A 25,553-nucleotide genomic window follows, 5' to 3' on the forward strand; every position below is an offset into this window, starting at 1 on the left:
AGGGGTTAAGACCACTTGGACTAGATTTTTGTGTCTAGCAAGCAGAGGGTGCTCAATTTACCGCTACTGTTTCTTTCTTTCCTCTGCTGCCTTTACCTTAAGGATGGGACTTCCTGACCTTTCTGGGCCACTGAGGGCATTAGGAGCTGGGTGCCTTCAGTATAATAGAGTTACTGACCCCAAGCAATGAGGACTAGGCTCTGGGTCTGTTTTACTGGACCTTCTCTGTTCCTTCGTGATGGGGTCCAAATCCAGCATGGGAGTGGAGGAGACAGAGAAATGAGCAGGTCCCATGCTGGGCGATGCTGCCCCTTGCAGGGCTGAGCTAGAGCGGGGAGTGCCTTAGAGGCATCATGGGCCAGTCTCACCTGATGTGGTTGATGATGAGGTTTGTTGGGGGAATGAAGAAATCATCCACTCCTGCGAAGGGTGTGCGGATGAGGTGCTGGCTTTGGCCGGCGCTGGCTTCTGTGATCACCTACAACACAGAGTGGGAATCCTAGTGAGGGCCCATGCAGGTGGGGGCTGAACCTGGAGACACCTGTACGCTCAGGTGGAGTCACCCCGGCAGAGGGGTGCTTGGGAGAGAGATGACTAACAAACCTCAATCTCAGGGAAGAGGCAGGAGCAAAGTGGGAGCAGTTCAGGCACATCCTAGGCAGGGACCCATTCTTCCTGAAAGAGGAAGTGGTGGGACAGGACTGATTGCCCGAATTGCTTCTGCCCCATGGTTAAGCCTGCCTTGCTGCACTTTGTCAGCCACCATGATGGCAGAGTGAGAACCTGAGGGGTGGTGGTGGGGTTTCCAAGGGAAGTCTCCAGAATGGAAACATCACTGTGGTTGCTCAGAGACCACCTCCTCTCGTAATGGGGAATCCTACCTTCTCAACATGTAAGCCAGGCTAGGGAAAGTGGGAGAGGGCTGTCAATCATGAAAATGTCACGTGGTGGAACTGTCTACTGGGAGTTCATTTTTCTCTGGTGCCAGATGCCTGGGCCAGTTTGTTGGTAGTCTCTGTCGGATGCTGGTCACAGACATTCTCTGAGGTGCGACTCCAGGATTGATGAGAGAAAGCAGACATCCTACGGGATGCCACTCTGACATGCTGGGCTGTTTAGATGTCTTGCAATTAGAATGCTGGGAAGAGGTCCTGGTCTCACACAGGAGACTTGCTGTAGAAAGTCAACAATTAGGCCCTGTGCCTTGTACAAATTGGTAGTGACAGAGCACGGCTGCCTCTGTTTCCCTGGAGGTAACGCTTTCTCCCCTGTGGACCTGGCAGGAGACAAGAGCCTTTCCCTGGTGTGTGTCCCAGCTGCACTCATGTCAGGGAAGGCACAATGGCAGCTCTGAGCAGAAGCCAGGTGGTGTGTGAAGTCAGATAGGATGAGTGAGTGGTCCGGAGTCCCTGCCATGAAACCCCTGTGGTCAGGCTGGGCAGCCCCTCTGTCAGCTAGTGAGGCCCAAGCCAGCCAGACTGTGTCCTCCTGCCTTCTGCATATGCTCATCAGCCTTCAAGTTCTAGGCCACTGCCCAGAAAGCAGCAGACCAGTGGCCCGATGAGGGGCTTGGCCAACTTACAGGCCCCGAGAAGCCCAGACCCTCTGTGCAGGAGAGGAGGCAGATGCTGGGCCCCTGAACGGGAAGGTGAGACACTTTTTCTAATCATGATATTGTGGCCACATGTGTAGAAAGGAGGGTCTAGATTTCTGCAGCCTGAGGCTTGGCCTGCAGGGTGAGAGCTGACTCTGGTGGGGGCTTGTGACTCCCATGGCTGAGAGCTCTGGATGCTTCTACTTTTTAGGAATGGAGCTGCCTTCTGGCTTTTACTTTTATGACAAAACAAACAGCACCTGGCCTGCCTCCTCAGGCAGGCTGGAGGCTTGTGTCTTTTTTCGTCTTGCTTTCCTCTGCAGTCAGCAGGCAGAGTGCTGGGCTGGAGTGATGCAAGCCATGATTTTCAGGTTTGAGGCAGTCCTCATGTTGCATTAGGTTATTTCTCTGTGATTTTTTTTTAAGAGGCCAAATGATTACTTCTATGGTAAGCTCATAGGAAAAAACTCATAGAAGTGGGTGTTAAGAAAATATCAGCATTAGGAAACTGGATCTTAGAGAGTCTGAAAAGAAAATGCCAGGGAATTCCAAGAAGCCATGCAATCATTGCTTGGTATCAGGCCTGTCATTTTAGCTCATAGTAGAGATGAAAAATTACAGGCTGTCATTGGTCAATGTCATTCACGCTTCACTGCTCTGACACCCTATATTCAGAGGTTACTTCATCAAAACGCAGTGCCACGGGCCATTGAATTGGTGTGGGCATGTCAGCCTCGTTTCTCTGAGTCACGAGTTCCTCCTCGGCTTTTTCTTGTGTCCTATCACACAGCTGGGCCCACAGTGCCCTAAAGATAACTGTCAAGCCCCTCACATTTGCTGCCGTATGGGCTTGGTACAGGAGATGCATGCATGTGTCTGAATCTCAGGATATGCCCATCAGTTGGCAGGGTGGGGACAGCAAGGCTGGGCATCTCCCTCAGAGGGGTGTATGAAGCCAGCTGGGAAGTGGCATGTGGAGGGGTGGGAGAACATGGTATCCAGAGGACAGGCTGGGAGGCAGCTAACAGCTGGCCTGAGAAAGGGGGTGGGCCAGAGAGTGCTGGGCAGCATTGGAAAAGATGCCAAACCTTCCAAACCTGGGTGCTGAGGAGGGCTTTGGTGGAGAGAGCCTCATTTGTACAAACACGTTCATATAGTCTTCCCAAAGTGTGTTCAACAAATCCTTCAGTGTTGGATATTTAGAAACAATATTAGGATATTATTTTTAATCTCTTGCAAATACAAACAATGCAGTAACAAACATTGTATTTGTGAGAGATTAAAAATAATGTCATAGCTCAATTTTTGTCCACATCCATGATTATGGCCTTTGGAAAAATTCTGAGAAGTCAAGTTGCTGGATCAAAAATTACTCTTTCACTGGCCAGGCATGGTGGCTCACACCTGTAATCCCAGTACTTTGGGAAGCTGAGGCGGGCAGATCACTTGAGGTCAGGAGTTTGAGACCAGCCTGGCCAACATGGTGAAACCCCATCTCTACAAAAAATACAAATATTAGCTGGGTGTAATGGCATGTACCTGTAATCCCAGCTACTCAGGAGGCTGAGGCACGAGAATTGTTTGAACCTGGGAAGAGGAGGTTGCAGTGAGCCAAGATTGTGCCACTGCACTCCAGCCTGGGTGCAGAGTGAGATTCTGTCTCAAAAAAAAAAAAAAAAACTTTCAGGCTATTGGTTCACACTTCCCAATGGCTCACCACAAAGACTATGCCAGTTGAATTTCCAGGAGCAGTTTTTGTGAGCAATGGTTTCTTTAACCCTAGCCCACAGTGATGAAGGTAGGTTTATTCAAATGATTTCATACTTTTTTTGTGTGATAATGCATATCCTAGACTTTCCAGTTATGAGAAGGGAAGCATCATGCTGTAATTCCTGGTATTATGCTTTCAGTGTTTTGTCATTTAGGCAAAGGTAAACTATTGGTTATTGGTTTTGGAGAAGTAGTCTTTATTATATTTAAAGAATTTCCTTCTATTCCTATTTTTAGGCTTTTTATTAAGAATGCCTGCTGTATTTAATTAAATGTCTTTTCAGTATTTATTGAAAACGTCCTACATGTTTTCTCTTTCAATTTGTTGGTGTTATGAATAATATTGACTGATTTCCTGACAGTGAACCATCATTGCATCCTGGGAATGTGTTCCCTGCTTGAGCATTCAGACACATTCCTGGATTCTATGTCTTTTTCTTTGCGTGTGTGTGTGTGTGTGTGTAGTGTTTGTTTATACACATGCGTCTCTCCTGTGAAACTCCCTTTTTAAAATAAATTATCCTTGCATAATATTCCTGGATTTGTATGTTAGACAAGGACATGGGTCCAAGTCATCTCTTGGATTCCAGTCATTCCTGTAACCAAAACCAATTCTTCACAATTTATTCATTTAAAAAAATCATAAGCCATGTGGTTTCAATGCGCTTTAATTTGAATTCAATTAAAAAGAATTTAACAAGTCAACTTTTCCCAAACAAAACTTTATATTCTATTTTCTTTAGGAGCTCAGTGAATCTAAACATTAAGTTTCAATATAAAATCTTTAGAAACACCGTAAAACTATGTAAACAGTGGTAGTTTGCATCTCTTTGTTTGTAATCAATCACTGAGCCCATGAAATTCAAAGCCAGACAAATCCTTGTACTACTAAGGGTCATAAGCCAGAATGTCTTAAAAAATATCCTCAAAGCTTTGGAATCCAGTACGAATTAGGAAATGAGTCGGAGTCAGACACCCCGAGCACAAACTAGCGCAACCCCACAAAACATGTTTAATTTGAGTTTTCATCCTGGACTCTATTTCTAATAGTATGTTAGAATTAAAAACAGAATTCTGCCTCTGTATTTATAAGTGAGATTAGTCTACAGTTTTATTTTTTATACTATTTTAAATCAGGTTTTATAATCACAATAACACTGGCTATTTAAAACAAACTGTACATTTTCACCCTATGGTCTTGGGATAGTTCAAGTAAAATTATCTATATTTTGAGGACTTGACAAAACTCAGCTGTACATTTTTCTATGGTAGATTTTTCTTTAAAAAATCCATGGTAATTGCTCTAGCTCAGGTTTCTCTTTTCATAAGTCAGTTAATTTTTTAAAAACATTTTGCAAGCATTCACTGATTTCCTCTAGGTTTTAAAATTTGTTGCCTCAGAGTTGCAATGTAGTGTTTTTTTTTAGATAAAATCTCATTCTGTCACCCAGGCTGGAATGCAGTGACACGATCTCAGCTCACTGCAACCTCCACCTCCTGGGTTCAAGCGATTCTCCTGCCTCAGCCTCCTGAGTCGCTGGGATTACAGATGTGCACCACCACACCCAGCTAATTTTTGTATTTTTAGTAGAGACAGGGTTTCACCATGTTGGCCAGGGTGGTCTTGAACTCCTGACCTCAGGTGATTCAGCCACCTCAGCCTCTCAAAGTGCTGGGATTATAGGCGTGAACCACTGCGCCTGGCCTATTTTTCAAGTCTTTTGATCCTCCTGTATCTGCAATAAAATTCCCTTTCTCATTCCTCATTTTGTCTATTTTTGTTTGCTTTTTTCTTTATTGGGGTTGTAAAGGATTCATCTTTTTTGTTTTGCTTTCTATTAATTTTAGCCTCTATTCTTTCTTGCAAGTTTTGTTCTCTTTCAATTTCTTAAATACTTCCTTTTCAGGCTTTTAAGCCCCAAGAATTCCTTGGTACAGCTTTCTCTGTATCCTGTAAATTTTGATATGAAATAATAGTCTCTTTTTCTTTGCTTTTGAGACCATTGGTAGTTTTCCTTTTAATTTCCTCTTTGATCCAATAGATATATCCAGGAATGTTTTCTTAATTATCAGAAAATATAGCCTACAACATCTACTTTTACAAAAATTTAAAGTTTCTTTAGTGATATACTTTTTTATATGGAGACATACTGAAAAATTCTATTTGACTGATGAAAGTCTTTCTATGTTTTTATTAAACCAAACTTCTTGTTTATATTCAATTTTCCTGTCATCTTGTCTCTTCGTATATTTTAAATCAAGCTCTTCTATGTTAATCACTCTTGTTTTACGTATTCGTTATGTTGTTTGATATAGATCAGCTGTTCAGCACCTACTGTCTCTCAACATGCTTAGTGCTCTTAACCCTAAATTCCACATTGCCTGACGCTACCATGCATGCATGCTTTTTTGTTCACCTGTCATCACTATTCTCACCCCTTTAAGGGCAACCTTTTATTATCACTTTATGTGTGTTTCTTGGAAAAAAGTTATTGCTAGTTTTTAAACCCAGTCTGCTCATCTCTGCTTTTAATTGGGGAATTCAGTCATATTTGATATAATGAGATATTCACTTCTCAACTACCAATTTCAAACAACATTCTCTGTATCCTCTCTTATCCCAATAAAATGAGGTTTAAAGTGAAGTTTTGAGTATTTTTACTCCCCCTTTCTGCATACTCCCTACTTTTATTTTTTGAAACAGGGTCTCACTCTGTCACCCAGGCTGGAGTGCAGTGGCATGATCTCGGCTCACTGCAGCCTCCATCTTCTAGGCTCAAGTGATTCTTCTGTCTCAGCCTATCAAGTAGCTAGGACTACAGGTGCGTCAGCACACCTGGCTAATTTTTGTATTTTTTTTTTTTGTAGAGATGCGGTTTTCCTAGGTTGCTCCTGCTGGTCTCCAACTCCTGAGCTCAAGTAATCCTCCTGCCTCAGCCTCCCAAAGTGCTAGGATTACAGGTAAGAGCCACTGCACCTGGCTCCTACTCTTTTTACTGAAACAATTTATCTTTAGTTACAACTTGGTATCAGAATTTCTTTCATTGTCTCTCTCCTCATTCAAATGTCCTCACCTGGCACTTATTGTACATTTCTAGATAGCCTCTCCTCATCCATTTTACTTTTAATTTTAGATCTTCCTCTCCTGGTTCATTACTTGCCACTATCTTTGTCCACCTTGATGTCTCTAATCTGGCTCATCTGATGTTTGTCTAGTATCTTTCCTTAGGTGTGGCCCATGAGTGATGGGCTCCCTGAGTTCCTGCGTACTCGTATATCTTTCTTTTGTCCTGACAGGTAAATGATGTCTTGCTTGGGAATAGAACCCTTGGAGTGTGTAGATGGGATACCACGGTCTTCCAGCTCCTATTGCAGGTGAGAAGTCCACTGTCAATTTGATTAGTTTTTCTTAAAACTTGGAGTTCTGGAACTTTATCACTAGTGAAGAGATGTGTCATTTCTCATCAGTTTAGCCTGGACTTGTAGATTCCTTTTAATCTACAGGATTAAGTTTCTTCAACTTGAATATTTTATTGGAAACTTATTTAATGTTTGACTCCATTCTAATAGTTATCTTTTCTTTCTAAACTTCTGTTCTTCCCACTTCACGGCTCAACCTCTTCATGGGTTTGCTCTGTGATTTGAGAGAGCTTTTCTTGTTCTTTATCTTTCAGACTACTATTTTGGGTCTCATTAGAAACCATGCATTTTTCTTTTTTTGTTTTTTGAGACAGAGTCTTGCTCTGCTGCCCAGGCTGGAGTGCAGTGGTTCCATCTTGGCTCACTACAACCTCTGCCTCCAGGGTTCAGGCGATTCTCCTTGCTCCTGAGTAGCTGGGACTACAGGTGTGCACCATCACGCCTGGCTAAGTTTGGTATTTTTAGTAGAGACGGGGTTTCACTATGTTGGCCAGGCTGGTTTCAAATGCCTGACCTCAGGTGATCTGCCCACCTTGGCCTCCCAAAGTGCTGGGATTACAGGCGTGAGCCACTGTGCCTGTTCACATTTTTCATCTATTGCAGTTTTAAACTGGGAAATCTTTTTTGTTCTTTTTCTAGTGGCCCCTCCTCTTGAATTTTCTGAAGTGCTTTCTTATTTTTTGTTGGTATTTCTGGCAGCTGTATTTCTTTGGGCTGGTACTCTGTTCTGAGTGACCTTTATTGTGGTGTCCAGGCTCTCTGATAGGTTATTACTATTTTTTGTCACCTCACTGGACCCAAGAATGGTTGGTGGCTTCCCCAGTGTGACAGTGGCCTCAGAGTATAGAAACTGAAGTTGTGAGTGATGCAGAGGTGCAGGTAGGTGGTCAGTCCCTAGAAGGAAGCTTCTCCAGACCCTGGTCTTTCTGCCCTCTTGCCAGTCTTGGTTCCAGAGGGTTCTACAGGGGAGTTAGCTCCATTTGCAGCCCTTCTCACCTTGGGTTCTGAGAGAGAGAGAGAGAGAGAGACCCTAATCTCCAGAGGCATCCATTATATGTAATGAATTAACTTTTCTCCTGTGCACCCAGAATGGTTCTTTGCACCATCTTTGGGAGAATTGAGAAAATGGGCATTCAAATCACTTTACAGGGCTCATTCCTCTTATGGATCCCTGATGGGCAAGGCTGGGCAGGGCATACTCAAATTACTCAAGTCAGGGTTGCTATTGACCTTTCTTGGCTGATGGGGGAAGGGATCCCACGGATCTCTGGAGCCCAAGCTCTACCCAAGGGAGTGCTAGATGTTTGGGCTCCAGAGCCACACTGTCTAGGGTGGACTATAGGCAAATTATGGAAATTTTCTGTAACCTAGCACACTGTAAGCACTTGGTAAGTGGGCTTTTGTTTACAGATATAATTGCTGCTGCTTCTCCTTCTTCATTGGCTAACATCTGCTGCTTGCTTTGACACTATTCTTCAGCCTCCTTTCTGGACCCCAGAGCCTCATTCTGTTGGGACCCAGGAGCTATTGGCTCAAGAGAGGCAGGATTGTGGGGCTGGATGGGGATTGGGTGCCACATTCTGATTGTTGTGATGTCAGAATCCTATTCATCATCATTATTGCTGTCATCAATTGCCTGTGAGGGGCATTGGCCTGAGGCTGTTTTCCTACTCTCTCCTTGAGCCTTTATGGATATATTTTGGATAAATGTAATTAGCTACCCGGGGAAGCAGGAGATACTTATTTTATAGGGAGAGAGTTCTTCTCTCAGTGGAGTGTGGGTATCAGCCTCCATGTGCTCAACATACCTGGAGACTTGGTTGGGACTTGTGCACGTCCCCCCAGCTCAGGACCCACACTTGGTCATGTGACTTGTCATAGGACAGCTTAGCCGGCAGAGGGTCCACACCTATGGACTTGAAAAAAAATAGTGACATGTTGTGAAAGCTGACATGATGGTCATTTCTGGGCGTTGTATGCATGGGCATCACTCCTGGGCGAGGGGAAAGCCAGTCTAGAAGCCTTGCCAATGGTTCCATTTGGGAACCCAGGGCAGAAGCTTCCCCTCTGTCTTTTTTCTCAGAGGCATTATTATTATTATTATTATTATTAATTTTTGAGACGGAGTCTTGCTCTTGTTGCCCAGGCTGGACTGCAATGATGTGATCTCGGCTCACTGCAACCTCCGCCTCCCAGGCTCAAGAGATTCTCCTGCCTCAGCCTCCCGAGTAGCTGGGATTACAGGCATACACACCACGCCCTGCTAACTTTGTATTTTTAGTAGAGATGGGATTTCTCCATGTCGGTCAGGCTGGTCTCAAACTCCCGACCTCAGGTGATCCGCCCACCTCAGCCTCCCAAAGTGCTGGGATTACAGGTGTGAGCCACTGTGCCCGGCCCAGAGGCATAAAATTAGTGGTCAATAATGTTCCTTATTTTCCTGCATGTTTTACTTAAAGGGACCTAGACCAACATGGCAAAAGTCTGAACACAGAGGCTAAGTTTTTCACTCAGGAACCAGCTCCAGGGTTCCTTCATTCTTCCTGAAAGTCTTAGACCCTCAGCATCCTTCCCTAGACTACTCTGTGGCCTAGATTCTGGTGAGTTGGTCCTTCCTCCTAGGTCATCTGAGGTGGACTTTGAGATCATCCATTATCACCCCTGTCTATCTTTGTTCTACTCTGGGCAGTTTCTATCTTGCACAGCCTTTGACTGGCGCCTCTGGGTCTCAGACTATGGCATCAGCAGACGTGCTCTTTTTTAACTGCAGTACTGCTATCCCCTGATGATATAGCTTCTCCTATGGCCCTGTCAAATGAAAGCTGTTTTCTACTTCTTATAGATTACAAGCTCAAAAACTCTGTTCTATAATGCTCATGCCACTAGACTATGGCCCCCTGCTCTTCTTCTTGTCGCTGGTCAACATTCTAGTCCTCCCTTTGCTGTCTTCCTCTCTACTACTCACTTGGTCACTAAGTTTGGTGCCTTCAATCCACATGGAAGAGTCATCCAAAGCCCTCCTTTCTTAGTTCCTTCTTGGTTTCAATGATCTTTTCCTCCTCCCCACCTCAGTGATCTTTTCCTCCTCCCCACCTCAGCCACCTTATACTTTGTTTTATTTCACCCACTCATATTCTAGTATTCTATTCTAGTCTCTCCGATGAGGGGGAGAAAAACTGCATCATCTCTGCCTCCACTGGTCAAAACTTTTCTAAAGTAGTAAGCATTTCTCCTTAACTCACTTTCACCAAGTTTCTGAATTCGTGCCAAATTCAGAGACCATTCTGTAATCCTATTTGACATTTCAGTAAGATTCCACATGATTAAACCCTTACATACCCTTCCTTACCTCACGTGGCCTCCCACCTCCCTGGCTTCTCCTCTTCATTCTGACTTCATCTTTGACTGTCTTCTCTCTTTCACTGGAATGCCATGGCTTCTAATAACCCTCTATACTCTGATGACTCTAGAATTCATTCATCTGTTGATGATCTCAACCTAACGTATAGAGAATTGAACTCTTGATTTTTCCCACCCTGCTGAAATATATCTCTTCTCCACTCATCACCATCTTTGAAGTCTCCCTTTACTCTCTTGCTTTAATTAAAAACTCTTGTCCCCTGAGCCTTAAGTAGAGGCTGTTTTTTTGTTTTCTAGACTTTACATACCCCAAGGCCTTTGTAGCCTCCAGCTACCTGTATTTGTTCCTGCCAGTTTCTCTTCATTCACCAAAGGCTTTAGCACCTGACACTGTCTTCCTCTACTGAGAGCTTCCTAACCCATCAGTAATGATACCATCTTGACAACACATTCTCCTCCAGCTATCCTGTTAAACTTCCCTCAAGTTTGGACTTTAGCTGTTCTCTCTCCTTTCTGCTTAACCTTCTCCCATTGGATTTCATACTCTTATTCTAAGGTGGTATGGAGCAGGAGTCCAGAGAACTTAAGCCAAAAATCATTTAAATTGAGGACAGAATTTTTCACAGTCTCAATGTGCTGAGCAGCAAGGCTATGGCAGCCAAGAGATCTGATCCTGGCAAACAAGCCCCAGGATTAGGGGCAAATCAGAGGCAGGCTGAGCCCTACAGAAGCTTCAACTCAGTCTCTACTCTCTTTGCCTAGCAGAGGAAAGTGTAATCTTCTATATAGAGTGTTTGCCATTAAAAGGTTTATTAGAAACAGAAGATAGGTTGATAGAACATATCCAAATTGAAGCAGAAAGAGACATGTGAGACCCAATGGAAAGAATGGAAAGTCCTAACTTTTTTTTTTAAACAGAGTTCCCAAAGAAGAGGTGAGAGAGAACGAGGCAGCAGAATATATGAAAAAATAGTGGCTGACATTTTTTTCAATCTTTTGAAAGATATCAGTATACATATTCAAGAAATACACATATTCTTTGTAAATCCCAAATCATAATACAAAGAATGCCATATGCACACACATAATAAACTGCTAAAGATCATGGAGAAAAATCTGGAAAGTAGAGAAAAATGATACAGCACCTTCAAAATAGCAACAATAAGACTATCAGCAAAAATAACTGAAGATAATGAAATGATACCTTAAAATGCTGAAAGAAAAGAATCGCTAACATAGAATTCTATACTCAGTGAAGAATAGAAAGTAAAGATTTTTTTTTTTTTTTTTTTTTTTTTTTTTTTTTTTTTTTTTTTTTGGAGACGGAGTCTCCCTTTGTCACCCAGGCTGGTGCAATCTTGGCTCACTGCAATCTCTGCCTCCCAGGTTCAAGTGATTCTCCTGTTTCAGCCTCCCAAGTAGCTGGGATTATAGGCCTGCACCACCACGCCCAGCTAATTTTTGTATTTTTAGTACAGACAGGGCTTCACCATGTTGGTCAGACTGGTCTCGACCTCCTGACCTCAGGTGATCCACCTGCCCTGGCCTCCCAGAGTGCTGGGATTACAGGCATGAGCCACCGTGCCTGGCCTGAGAAATACAAAGTAAAGATATTTGAAAAGAAAAACTGAGAATCTGTTTCCAACAGATCTTCAAGCAAAGTTGGTGTTAGAACTATTCAGGAATTAATGGCAAATGTGTGGGTGAATATAAATTAATGTCCTGTGGGGTTAAATTACATATACAGATAAAATTCATTACCACAACAATGCAAAAGTAAGGGGGGGGAGGAGGGTTGAAGGAGTTGAAGTGTTTTATGGTTCTAGCATTATTAGGGATATTAAGTAACAATTTGTATGAGACCGTATTGATGCAATGATGCATGTTATAATCACTATTATGTTAACAACATAAAAGTGCATCGTCAACAACAGAATAATTAAAATGTTTGGCAAATCCACAAGAAAGCAAAAAGGAGAAAAAAGCAACATAAACAGGTAGGTCAAATAACAAAAGTAACATAGTAGATAAAAATCAACTATATAATTAATTACGTTAAACATAAATGTATCAAATACTCCAAGTAAAAGACTAAGATGATTAAATTAGATAAAAACCCAACTACACATGGCTTTATAAAAGAGGACCTTAAATATAATGACATAGAAAGGTTGAAAGTTAAAAGGAGGGAACAATTATACCATGAGAAAACGAATTAAAATAAATCTGATTTAGCTATACTAGTGTTAGACAATAGATTTTCAGGCAAGCAGCATTACCAGAGATAAAGAGGGATATTTTGTAAGAATAAAAGGAAAATGATATAATTTTAAAGCAAAAATGAGTAGAACTTTGAGAAATATAGTGGAAGATGTTAACACACCTCTCTGCAGCTGATGGACTAAGCAGACAAGAAAATCACCAAGGATAGATCTGAACAATACAATGAACCAAGTAGATATAATTGACACATATATAGAATACAGTATCTAACATCAGAATGCACATTCTTTTAAAGTACACATGGAACATTTACCAAAATTGGTCATAAACTCAGTCATAAAACAAGCTTCAATAAATCTCAAAGGATTGATATTATTCAGAGTATGTTCTCTGGCCAGGGGAATCAATAACAAAGAGACAGTTGGAACATGTCCCATTGTATTTGCCAAGAGAAACACAACCCTGGCTATTTCCAACTTTCTTCATATAACAAGCCTTTACTGGGGAAACTGAGCATTGTTGAAGAGATCCAACTCTGGTCTCACTTTAAATTTATACCCACAATTCTTAAGTGGGCCCTCATTGTTGCCCAGCAGTCCTATCATATTTGCCTGGCCAGTTCAGTCTCATGTTGAACTTTTACTTCTCTCTTCAAACCTCCAGGCTTGACTGAGAAAAAACAACTCAAAAAGAAGTTCATCTAACTACCACCCATTGCATCACCTATCGTACTTGTGCCTGGATGTAAGATATTCCACTTCCCCCTGTTATAATGAAAGGATGTAATTTTATCTGGGGCTAGATCTCCACTTGTGTGCTTTGGATTTCATTGACTCCTGCCTAGAGTCAATGCAGGATGAGGATGCAGGAGAGAAAGAGAAGAATTGTGGGAGTAGTCATTCTTAGTAGCATATAGTGCTGTAATGTCACCTACTTTAAAAAGTTCTTTTGTCATTCCCTTCCAGGCATTGCCTCATTTCTTTACATTTACTCACCTTTACAGCAAAACCCTTCCGTATGATTGCCTGTATTCACCATCTCCATTTCCTCACCTACGATTCTAACTTGAATCCACTCCAGCAGGCTTGCATTCCACCATTATCCTATCTGTTCCTGCCAAGGTGATCCACGACTCTATGGTACCAAATCCAATGGTCAGTCCTCAGTCTTCATAACATACACATGCTCATCACAGCATAACTCCCTTGAAACACACTCTTCTTTTAGCTTCAAGAATATCTCTCTTTATCCTAATTTTTTCCTATCTTTCAGGTTATTCCTCCTTGGTCTCCTTTATTGGTTTCTTCTCTCCTTACTGATCTTTAAATGTTGGAGTGCTTCAGGACTCCAATCTTGACCTCTTCTCTGTCTATACCACCTCTTGGTAATTTCATCCAGTTTTCTGGATTAATACAGTTCATATGGTGACGATACCCAAATCGATATCTCTAGCTTAGGCCTCTCCTTTGACTCCAGACCTGTTTATCTAACTGCTTACTTGACTTCTCTACTTACACATCTAACAGTATTTTAAACTTAAATCACCCCCCAATCTGCTCCCTGCCTTGCCTGAAGTCTCTTCTCTTGTAGTGCATTAGTTTCATATTGCTGTAGTAACCAATTATTAGAGATTTGATGGCTTAAAACAACACATTTATTCTCTTACAGTTCTGGAGACCAGAAAGCTAAAATCAATTGAAACCAGCACTCCTTCTAGAGGTTCTAGGGGAGAGTATGGTTCCATGCCTTTTTCCAGTCTCCAGAGCTGCATTTCTTGTATCCCTTGGCTTCTGGCCCCTTCATCCCATCTTCAAAGACAGCAATTCAGCATCTTGTTTCAGTTCTCACATTGCCTTTTTCATCTTTGCCGTCAAATTTTTCTTTGCCTCCCTCTTATAAGGACATTTGTGATTGCATTTAGGGCCCATCCAGGTAATCCAGGATAATCTCATTTAAAAATCCTTAATTGAAACACATCTGCAAAGTCCCTTTTGCTATATAAGGCGACATCCACAGGTTCTGCAGATTAGGATGTAGACATCTTGGGGGCTATTATTTAGCCTACCACACATTGTAAATGGTATCACCCTTCTATAGTTGCTTAAGTTAAAAGACAACTTAAATCCTTTTTATCTCAAGCCTTATATTCAATCTGTCAGAAAGAATCTATCAGAAAGTCTTTCAGGCTTCATGTTTAAAATATGTCAAGAAACTGATCATTTTTCACCACTCCCACTGCTGTTGTCATCTCTTGCCTGGATTACATCAGACCAGATCCCTGCTCCATCTTCCTGTTCTTTTGAGACAGAGTGTCACTCTGCTGCCCAGGCTGGAGTGCAGTGGCGTGATCTTGGCTCACTGCAACCTCCACCTCCCGGGTTCAAGTGATTCTCCTGCCTCGGCCTCCCGTCAAGTGATTCTCCTGCCTCAGCCTCCTGAGTAGCTGGGATTACAGGCACCTGCCACCACGCCTGGCTAATTTTTTTGTATTTTTAGTAGAGACGGGGTTTCACCACGTTGGCCAGGCTGGTCTCAAACTCCTGACCTTAGGTGATCCGCCCACCTCAGCCTCCCAAAGTGCTGGGATTATAGGCGTGAGCCACCACACCCAGCCCGTTTGTTAACACAACCACCAGGTTGATTCTTTAAAGATCTAAGTCAGATTGGATCAATCCCCTGATGAAAGCCCTTCTGTGACTTTCTCACTGAAATGTCCTCACTTTGGGCTTTGTTTTAGCTCCTGACTGGCCTCCGAGGCCCTGTGTGAGTGGGCCTTGCTTGGTCTGACTTCATCCTCCCACTCTACCCCTCATCACTGTGCCTTCTCTCAGAGTCTCAGTCCTGCCTGGCATCTCATTCACCTTGAGGGAAAAGGCCAATTGAAAATAGTCTTCCTGTTCCTCTTTTGCTTGGAACCTGGTTTTTCATAGTCCTTATTACTTATGGTTCTCTAAAATTCTGATTTATGGTCTGTTCCCCAACTAGAATATGAGTTCTAGGGAAATTATTGCTCATTCATGGCTGTTTCCCTACATAGTAGACAATCAATACTTCATGAATAATTACACATGAATCTTTTCTCCCTTCAGTCTGACCGCCTGGCACAGGAGCTGGGGAGTATGCAGAAAGCAAAGAAGAACGTGGCAGGCTGTGCCCCAGAATTTGAAGTTTTCCTCACTCCATTAAAGAGGTGTACCTGTAGGACTTTCTGGGCTTGGATGTCAACCACAAGGACTCTGCTCAGTGCTGGCTGGGCTACGTAGATGTACCGGTTCCGGACGTTGACTGCAGATACCCACTGGCAGGGCTGGGTTGCATTTTTTTCTCTTTGAGGACAGATTTCTTCCTGCAAAGGAGATAGATAGGCTGTCGTATATCTTCTTAATTGCCCTTTCCCTCCAACATCTCTAGGTACTCTCTCCCCTGACCCTCCTCTGTGCCTTTCTTCCTCTCTCTTAGAATCCTTTGGATCCATAGAACAGAGCACCCAAGCCCTCCAACATCACTGACTTCTCACTTAACATTCCTTTAATCTTTTGGGGCTAAAACTCCCTTTGCACCCGCTCAGTTAGCAGCTTCCAGGTTCATGTTCTTCTATTCTTACGCTATCTTCTCCCTCTCCTCATCTTCATTTTAAAAACTTGTGTTCATGGCCAAACTTCTGAAAGAGTTGCCTATACTCCTTCTCCACTTCCCACCTCTTGCATGCTCCTTAACACTCTGGCTCTAGTCCTCAGAGCTGACATTGTTCTCCCCAAGGTCAACATGGACTCCCCACTTATTACATTAAACCTGTGTTGACTCCCTCTGTTCCCTCCCCTCCATCCTCCCTCGGCGGCTGATCCTCTGTTGCTGGACTCTGCTCAGTGTGCTGATCTCTATATGCTAGGGTGTCCAGGGTTCACGCCTAAGTTTCTTCTCTAAAATCCACCCCCTTGTTAATCTCATTGAAACCTATGGCTTTAAATACATTCTATGTGCTCACAACTCCCAATTCATACCTTTAGCCCAGGCCTCTTCCCCGAACTCTAGACTTCAATAACCAACTGCCTAGCTCCACTTGGTTGTTCAAAATCAACTCTTGATTTTACTTCCTAATCCTGCTCATTCTACTGAAAACCTGGCAATTCTGCTGTTTGTTTTACTTCCATAGGCCAAAACCTTACAGTCTAGTGAAGTGAGGCCATCCTTGATGCCTCTAACCTCAGGCCCCATCCAATGTCTCACAAGTCATTTCAGATTTACCTTCACAATATATCCAGAAATAGGCTCTGACCATTTCTGCTCCATCACCCTGGCCAGGTCACACTACCTGCCACTTAGGTGACTGCTATAGCATCCGTGTATGCTCCTGGATTCCACCCTAGCCTCCCAACCTGTTCTTGACACAGCGGCCACAGGGATCATTGTAAAATTCAAGTCAGATCATGTGACTCCTCTTTCTCAATTCCCCCTCACTCCCAATAACATTATTTCTTGTTCAGAATAAAATCCCAAGTCTTTCCTACAAGGCCCTCTACATTCGGTCTGCTGCTTTTCTCTCTTACCCACCCTACTCCACGCCATGGGCGTGCTCAGCACTCCTCAATCATGCCGCTCTCCTGCACCAGGGCCTTTGCCTTGGCTGTTCCTTTTGCTTGGAATGTTCTTCCCCAGATGTCTACAGGGTTTATTTTCTCATTTCCTTCAGGTCTCTGCTTAGTGTCACCTTATTGGGAGGTCTTCTCTGACCTCGTCTATCTCAGCTCTCCTTGTACCCTTACTCTCTTACCAGCTGCATTTTCCATTTACCACTTGACTTTCTGCATTCATTTGTCTACCTGGGCACAGCCTTTCCTCCTTCACTAGATTGTAAGTAAGTTCCTTGAGGGCAGGTCTTTGGTTCACTGCTATATGATTAGCACCTAGTACAGTGCCTGGCACAGAGTCAGTGCTTAAAATGTATTTGTTGACAGAATAAATGAGCGTAAAAGGGGACCTTCTTTTCCTTTGTCTTACATGATATACAGTCTCATGGTTTTCCTTGCGATTGTGGCCCAACTCTGTCTCAATCTTCTTTGTGGTTCCTCTTAGTCTGCCTGTCCCTGAACTGTTGGTGACTCCAGGGTTCTGTTCCAGATACCCATCTCAAATCACTTGCACATGCCCTTGTCTGTCCCATTTGGCCAACACTCACATGCTAATGGCACCCAGATCTGTCTTTATCTTAGAACCTTCTCCAGCTCCTGCTTGGTTCTCTCATGCCACCCCCCTTTCTCTCCTAGGTGACTGCAATAGCTTTGAAACTAGTCTCTCTCCTTTTACTCTTGTTGTCATGTTTAATCCTTATATAATCCCAACTTGCCTATGAGACAACTGCAGCTTAGAGAGGCTAGGTAACTTTTCTAAAGCTACTTAGTCTACAGAGGTGGGATTTGAACCCAAGTCTACCTGACTCTGAAGGCTATGCCTTTATCTGTGACATCACGCTGCCTCCTTCTGGAAAAAGTAGACATCTAAGCCAGCGGAGAGGCCTGACGTGGGATGCACCAATCTCCTACTCACCAGCCCTTCAGGAAGAGGCTTGTCCCATTGTAATTCTCGTTAGGTGTTTGAGCATTTTCTAGATGGAAAATCATTCTTTGGGATCATTCCCCAGCTCACCACAGTCTTATATTGCCTGAAACACCTTCAGGACCTCTCTGTGTCTTGTGTCTAGCTTCTTATCCAGGAAAACTGAATCCCGGTTAGGATTTGAGAGAGTCCTTCCAAGTTACAGGTTAGGTTACTACAAATATATGAGAAATTTGTGCCAATGTGATGGAGTGCAATTATTTAAACCTAATTGCTGGAACTCTTTCTAACCGGCTTCATAGCTGTTATTAATATATGGAAGGAACATTGATGGGAAATAACACTTCTAAAAAATAATTAACTCAAATGAAACAGCCTGGAAAACAGCTTTTCCCAAAGCCACAAATGTGAGAAATGGAACAGCCTGAGATATACCAATAGCTAGCACAGCAATGCTTTAGGAACTTGCCTGGGCCAAGCCCACTTCCTCCATGGGCTCCAAGCCTGTAACTATTCACTGAGTGAATTGTGCACAGTTATTTCATTTTGTACAACTGAGGACACACTGTATCCTCAAGGGGAAGGCATATGGGGCATTGACATGACCCTTTGGGATTCAACACTATAGTCCTGTCCTCAAGGAGCACAGGGTATCCTGCAAGGCCAAGTGGGAAACAAGCCAGAGGAACAGAGGCCTGGTGTGGGGGCCACAGCCCTGGGGGAGGCCTCCTAAGGCTATCCTGGAAGGGCTTTCCTGGATCCTCTATCAGCAATCATCTCTCCTGCCTCTGCCCACTGAATGTTCCATCGTTATTTTCTACCTGGCCTTAGTTTCCTGAAGGCTACTGAGAAAACACATGTTTGGCAGCTGTCTGTTCACATTGCTGTCTCCATCGTTTGACTGTGAATTTCTGGAGGCCAGGAACCCATTTGTACCGCCTGGGCCTCACCTGAGGCTCAGTGCAGAGAAGTGTCTTCTGGATGAAGGAATGAGAATTTTAAATTCTCAGCCTCATCTATTCCTCTCTTAGCCTGGGAAAAAATTTGGAACCACACCACATATAGCAAATGGAATTTTAGAAATCAAATGGCATGCCTGGTTAAAGATGGACTTTTTAGGATTTTGCCTGTGTATGATGTAGAAGCTGCCCCAGGCACAGATACTTACATAGCTCATGAAAATCTTTTCCGTGGGTTTGAGGTGCCTCTGGATCTCACAGTCCACAGGATGGATGACGATGATACCGTCGTCGGAGAAGACATAGAACATGTTTCCCACGCTGAGGCCTGGGAGGAGCAAATGGAATGGGCATGCCCTCCAAGCAGTCGGCCCCTGGGCAGGGTCACACGCAGCATTGAACACACAAGAAACCGGCCACGTGGATGCATCTGGTGCAGGCACGAGATGCAATTCCTGGTCAGGGTGGGGTAGAATGAGCAGCCAGCTTGTAGCTGGATGGGTGCAGAGAGGGCCCCCCAGGACTATGAATCAGTAAAGCATGTCACAGGCTACGTACAGCTGCCCTAAGTCATCTAGAGTTGGCCACAGGTTTTCAGATAAAAGCCTTGGCTTTGATGTACATTTGACCTTTCCTGTTCTGAAAGGGAAAGCCTCCCTTGATTGTTTATAATATACTAGTCACATCAGGATGGATCAGTGGATGCCAAAGTAGCAAAGGCTTTCATTTGCTTTTTTAAACCCATGTATGTACAGTGTCACTTCCTGGAATGTGGAGACTAAGAATGCTGCCCTTTGCCCAAACTCTGTCCTGGCTGTGCTGGCCAACCCCTCTTTCCAGACAGCTTGCTCTTACTTCTGTTCCCTGCCCCCCCACCGCCCCCCACCGTTTCTCTGGCAGCCCGTGCCAGGCAGCAGAACCTACACTCCAGTCATGCCCCCTGCCTGCCCTGACCCCAGCCCAGGGCTGTAGCTGTCTCGGGAGAAGGTCTAAGCAAACCAGCTGAGAAGGGGCCTTGGGGACCAGCTAGCTCAGCCTCCTTATTTTAAAGACAAACTGAGGTCCAAGGAGGGAAAGGGACTTGTCTGAGGCCACCTGTCTCTGTGCCAGAGCTGGAGCTAGACCCTGAGCCCTGCATTCTGGCCTCTGTCCCTCGTTCTGCCTCTATAAAGGGGGGGGAACAAGGTACAAAGAGATGTAAGCTCTAGAGCGCTCCTTCCCTCTTTCCTTCTCCCTGTCTTTCTGTCTCCTCCCGACTCTGTCTCCTTATTTCTATCTCCCCTTTCCCTTCCTTTCTTCATTTCTTTTAAATCTAGAACATTAAGATCTCTGTAAATTCTAGGGTAAATATGTAGAAAAATCTCTTTTCTAGTTTTTTTTTTTTTTTTTTTTTTTTTTTTTTAGCATGCTGAGAAAACTGGTATGCTGGTTTAATGGACTATCTGGGCAAGTTTTTAGTGAGTTAGAAAACAACAAAACAGGAATCACTGTTTTACTTTTTTCCAACAACTCTGCATGCAGTTTTCTGGGCCTTGGGTCCTTGGCACCCAGAGGCACTAATGTGAGTGGTCCTTGCTGTTGAACAAGGGGCTGACTCTATGATAAACCTCAGCCGCCTCCAGCGTCTGTGCTGAGACAGGCTCTGGGCAGGAGGGCTCCTGCCACCAGGAGCAGCTGGAACCCAGCCTCTCAGAAGCTGTGAACACCAGGGAGTATCCAGCATAGCTCTCCATAAGCAATCCCGGGGGACTCAGGGGCGCTGGGCAGCCTGTTTCTCAAAAACCAGATGAAGCTCAGCTCCCGCCAAGAGTCAGTCTTAGCTCCACAGCATCTCAGTGTTTGGAGCCAGCACTCCAGCACACACCTGCCCTGACCCCATCTACCTCACCCACAGCAGGAACTTCTCTTCTGTACTCTTTCACCTGACAAACTGCTTCCACGCAAACCTAGGGGCCAGAGGGGTCAAAGTCCCCACTAAGCCACAAACTCCAGGAACAGCCTCCCAAGGCTGCTTAGAAAATCGGTAGTTGGAAGAACCTTGGTAGTTGGAAGAACCAACATAAGATTGAAAGCATAATAGAGCCCACATGGGGTTTGTGGCTGTAGCTACATTCTGGGCTGAGTGCAGTACCTTGGCCTTGCTCACAGTCAGCCCTGGAATATGAGGCTCAATAAACAGTCATTCAACAAGTAATTGACTTCACGGGATACCCAGCCTCCTGATCCAGCTCCCTGGAAGCTGCCTGAGTGTAGCTTCTGCTAAGAGGGCCCGAAGGAGCTGTTTTTGCTTTTGTCTGTTCTCCTCTCATTTCTCCTGTTGAGACTTGGGTGTCCCCTGAGGCCTACTGGCCTCTTCATTTTGGCTCCTTATCCCTATCTCCAGACCTTGAGTTTCAGGAGTGAAGGGTACAAGCCTCTAGCTACCCAGGCAGTATTGAATTTGTTCACTGCTCAATTGTTCAATATACCTACCAACCCTATGCCCCAAGGCGGCTGTGGGTCTTTAGCGGGCACTGGGGTCTTTGTAGCTGATTTCACATCCCATGGGGCCTCTTGCATTCTTGGTAGGTCTCTACTTCTGAAACTTGAGACCCTTTGTAGTAACCTCCCCTAAGGAAAACACCACCTCTTAAACACTTGAGTGACTGTGCATCTCAGCCTAGATGCTGCTAGTTCAGCAGCTGTGAGAGCCTAAGGGGCCGCTGTGATCAGCGACTGTTGCTATTGACAGCAGTTCCTCGTTTTCTGGGCTCTGCCTTTGTTTTGTTCCAGACTTATCATGTCAGCTTTAGTTCCTGACGTTCAGGAAATTGTTCTGAGTATGTGTCTGCATGCATATGCCAGACTGCAGGTAACACCGTGTGAAGTTCTTGAGGAAAAAAATGAGATGGGAAATGTCTTGGTTTTCAAACAGGGAGATTTTGTGCTTAACCCATCAATCACATGGTACCTCCTGCTGCTGCCCACTGAGCTGGAGAATGAGTTGCCACAAGGGGATTTGGACTCAGATCTGGTTGTGGGGACACAGTGGGGACTGGGACCCGGGCATGCACCTGCACCCCACACAGTGACTCAGGCTCTGCCACCAGCTCCCACGCATGCCCACTATATTTTCAGCCATATGAAATTGTCAATATTAGACCACTTTGATGCACAAAAATGGCAACTTCATATGGCTCAACTTAAGATTTGCTTGATAAATATATTTCTAAACATCTGTACATTTAAAAATATACATTGGCAGAAATCATGGCAGCTTTTTTCCTCAGCATTTCCTCAATCAAAGCATATTTAAAGTACAGTGACTATCTAGTAGAGATCTACAACTTGTTTTGTCTTTTTAAAACCACACAAGATAAGCAAAACACTAAACCCAACACCAGTCAGCTACTGGAAAAAAGTTTAAGGCCCAGATCTGACCAGGAACCCTTACCAACTGTTCTGCTTCAGCAGAGGTTACAAGCCACTTTTAATGACAGCTTTGCATTTAAAAATTTCTCATTAAAGACATGAGTACATTTTAAATTTGATTCAATGCATATGCCCCTTGAATTTGACATTGACTTCCTGCTCCCATAGGGCTGCTTTGTGTGGGAAAGCTGATGGCAGATCATGGAAAGACGGCCCATCATAGAACCACACACACGTGATCACAGGCATGACACAGAACAATGAAGCTTGGTACCTTCCTCTCGCCACAGGATGTTTGCAACTGCAGCAGCAGAGAATGAGGAAAGCAGGAGTGTGATGGAGGAAAGGAAAAAGAAGAAAGCAGTGTTAAACCGTCACTGCAGTGATTCCATTTATGAAGATCCTGGTACCTAGTCCATCACTTACAGAATCTATACCACTCATTGCCCTAGGAACAGTATCTTGGGGGAAGCTCTGGACATGAACAAATGCTTTCAGGTCTCCAGACCCTTTTGATTAAGTGAATCTTTGAAATCATGCCCTAGGACCACAGAAGCTAATGGAATTTCTCACATTTCATGGATGATCAAGAGTAAGCAACATCTCTCCCAGATTTCCTGGACAACCAGCAGGAGAAGTGACTTTCAACTAGGATTCTCCTAAGATGACCACGTGAAATACTTCTGATTATCTACTTTGATGAAAATGGCTTAGCCTGGAGTCTTTGACCATGAGTAACACCCATGTCTATGAAATCACACCTGCAGGCCTACCTGGGGAGCAGTGGTTATGAGGAGAGCACACTTAGCACACCGATGGGCTGGACCCCTAGCGTAAAGGCTACCACACTCCCAATGGTGTGCATGTGTGCACAGGTCAGGTTCTGGGCCACTGTGGGACATCACGTGGATGAAGGGCAGAGGTTCAGGGCATACAGCAAGTAAAAAGCAGAGCTGGGACTCGACTATTTGGGTTTCCTTGTGTTCCTGGGCTCTGTCTGCTGTCCAGGGAATCTCCCTGTCTGTTTCCAGAGTTGTCTAGGTTGCCAGGGAAGGCCTGCTCACCTCTGGGTGCCCTCCAATTCCAGCTTTATGCAAAGAGGGATATGAGGCTTACCCCTGTCTTCACGGGCTCATGGTTGGCAGCTGTGGCCCTGGTCAATTGGTGCCCTCCCTTGCCACCCAACACCTCCCAGCCAGCTCAGTGAGAAGCATAAACGCGTGTCGACTTACGGGTCTTTCTAGCTGAGTCTTCAATGAAGAGCGAGGAGATATCTTCATCCACACCCACTTCATTTTTGGCAATGCAGGTGTATGCCCCTGTGTCTTCATACCGAACACTGCTGATGTGGAGTTCGCTCCCATTGGCTGCAGACAGGACAGTGCTCAGGGTGGACTGCTCAGCTGGAGACCCACTCACTTTCCTTTATGGGGCCATTGAGAGTGTTAGGGCTGCCCAGCCCCCGGGCAGCCAGCAGCCCTGATTATACGCCCAGGAAGGGCTGGCACATCTGAAATGCACTGAGGGTGAGCTGGACCTGAGTGACAGCTTCTCATCATTGCTCTCAGAAAGCCCCAAAAGATCTGTGTGAGCCCAGATAACAGGGAAATTTGGGAGCCATCTGTTCACTCCTAACCTGTCTGACTTATAAACAAATTATACCTCTCATTTCCATTCCTGGAGTCTCAGCTTGATTTGAATGGGAATATTGCATAGACGTCTACCAAGGGCAGTTCTTACCTAAAAGGGAGAGCTGTTTAGACATCTGAGTTGAGACATCCACGCCGTTTTTCAGCCAAGTGATTCTGGGCATGGGAATGCCCTCAGCATGGCATCTCAGGCTGGCTGCCACTCCGGGCTCCTGTGCCTGGCTCTCTGGATAGACACGGATGACTGGCGGCACTGTGGGTGAGAGTCAGTGCTGGTGAGAAAGAGACGGCCCTGACCTGGACTTGGGCCTGTGGCCCAACCTGAGACCCTGCTCCAGAGGGGGTGAACCCAAGAGGTGACTGGAGTTCTGTGTTTAACCAAATTATAATAATCCTGTCCAGCAACTCAAGCTCTAAAAGGGCTATAAAATGGATTGCAGATAATAAACATGTCAGACTTTGTACCCTATGACTCATGGCTTTCATCATTATTCTAAATACGATCAGAAGGCCATCCAAATATTTAATGCTGTTCAGCTGCTACATGTAAAGAGCAGCAGCCACTGAAATTTATTTCTGAATAAAATTTAGATACATTCCCTTTCTGTTATCAGAAAGCCATTGGATAGGGGTTACTTTCTTGCAGGAAATGTATCAGAAAGCACTTATGGCACTGACTGGCAGGGCCTCTGTTCTGGGGAAGTTCATTCATTTTCCGGTGGGCCATTCTCATTTCTCCACTTCTCAACCCCTGGAACATGGGTGAAAGGCCAGGTGTGCCCTCCTCAGCTTGGAGTGACTCAGCCATGGGCCCTGGCAGTCAGGTTCAGGGTTGGGGGTGTGAGCCTGCCCACTCACCAGACGAGCATGGGTGGGCAAGGCTCCAGCACCCTCCACAGAGCTCTGGCCCTTCCTACCCAGCCTGGCTGTGGGGAGGGGCCTGGAAGAAGCAATGAGGGTCTGGAGGACCCTCCCTCTTACCCCTAGCTCTGGGTCCAGGAGATAAGTATCATTTTTAGTGGAATTGAGGGTTCTTCCTTATCTATAACTTTTACTTTACACTTTCAAAAAAGATGTGTGAGATGTAAACATACCTGCATATTAAACTAAACTAAACACACTGTCCCTGGAGATGGGGGAGATGGATTCTTCTTGAAGTGGACAGCTACATTTTCCTAGAGTTATCTGGAACTCCCTGTTGTTCAGTTAAAGAAAGCATCCCAGTACTTTAGAATAGAGATTTTTCTTGGAACCAGAGCATAGAACAAATTGGTACTTAAGTACAAAAGGCAATGGTGTGGATCCCGGGACCTGAGTGGGGTAGAATTTTTGTGATGCATGTGGGGTGGGCAGAGGATAAAAGAAAAACTCCACGGCCTCCCTGTGAGAAATGAACTCTGTAGCTCCTGTCACAGCTCCTCAGGGGCTGCTCATAATTCCATCAACTCAGTCTGAATTTCAAGTCTTTTCTTGATCTGTGGGACACAGTTGGAGGCAGAGGTGAAAGCTAAATGGACAACTGCCTAGGGAGACAATCCCATCCTCCAATGGTCCAGAGCTGTTTCAATAACATGAGCTCAGAGCACCCAATGCCAAACCACACAGAGACCCAAA

At 44.6% G+C, this 25,553-nt stretch overlaps 1 protein-coding gene and 1 long non-coding RNA gene across 3 annotated transcripts in view; one reads left to right on the forward strand and one right to left on the reverse strand.

The window, feature by feature from the left end:
• The window catches only part of FSTL4 (follistatin like 4), a 412,420-nt gene that overhangs the window by 8,158 nt on the left and 378,709 nt on the right, over nucleotides 1-25,553 (reverse strand). Inside the window, exons 9-15 of the mRNA XM_009449652.4 lie at nucleotides 24,031-24,192; nucleotides 23,523-23,657; nucleotides 22,565-22,591; nucleotides 19,089-19,207; nucleotides 15,564-15,713; nucleotides 8,593-8,700; nucleotides 369-478 (exon numbers count right to left, since the gene is read on the reverse strand). Coding sequence (XP_009447927.4) covers nucleotides 369-478; nucleotides 8,593-8,700; nucleotides 15,564-15,713; nucleotides 19,089-19,207; nucleotides 22,565-22,591; nucleotides 23,523-23,657; nucleotides 24,031-24,192 — 811 coding nt within the window. The remainder of the gene's footprint in view (nucleotides 1-368; nucleotides 479-8,592; nucleotides 8,701-15,563; nucleotides 15,714-19,088; nucleotides 19,208-22,564; nucleotides 22,592-23,522; nucleotides 23,658-24,030; nucleotides 24,193-25,553) is intronic.
• LOC134809976 (uncharacterized) lies at nucleotides 474-24,550 on the forward strand. 2 transcript variants are annotated; one of them, XR_010157003.1, is made up of 3 exons: nucleotides 474-6,325; nucleotides 6,662-6,739; nucleotides 22,459-24,550. It is a non-coding gene; the product is annotated as an uncharacterized LOC134809976 (long non-coding RNA). The 2 variants fall into 2 exon arrangements; XR_010157002.1 differs by having other exon boundaries at nucleotides 474-6,739.

This window comes from Pan troglodytes, chromosome 4 (genome assembly GCF_028858775.2).
Source record: "Pan troglodytes isolate AG18354 chromosome 4, NHGRI_mPanTro3-v2.0_pri, whole genome shotgun sequence".
Classification (NCBI taxonomy): domain Eukaryota; kingdom Metazoa; phylum Chordata; class Mammalia; order Primates; family Hominidae; genus Pan; species Pan troglodytes.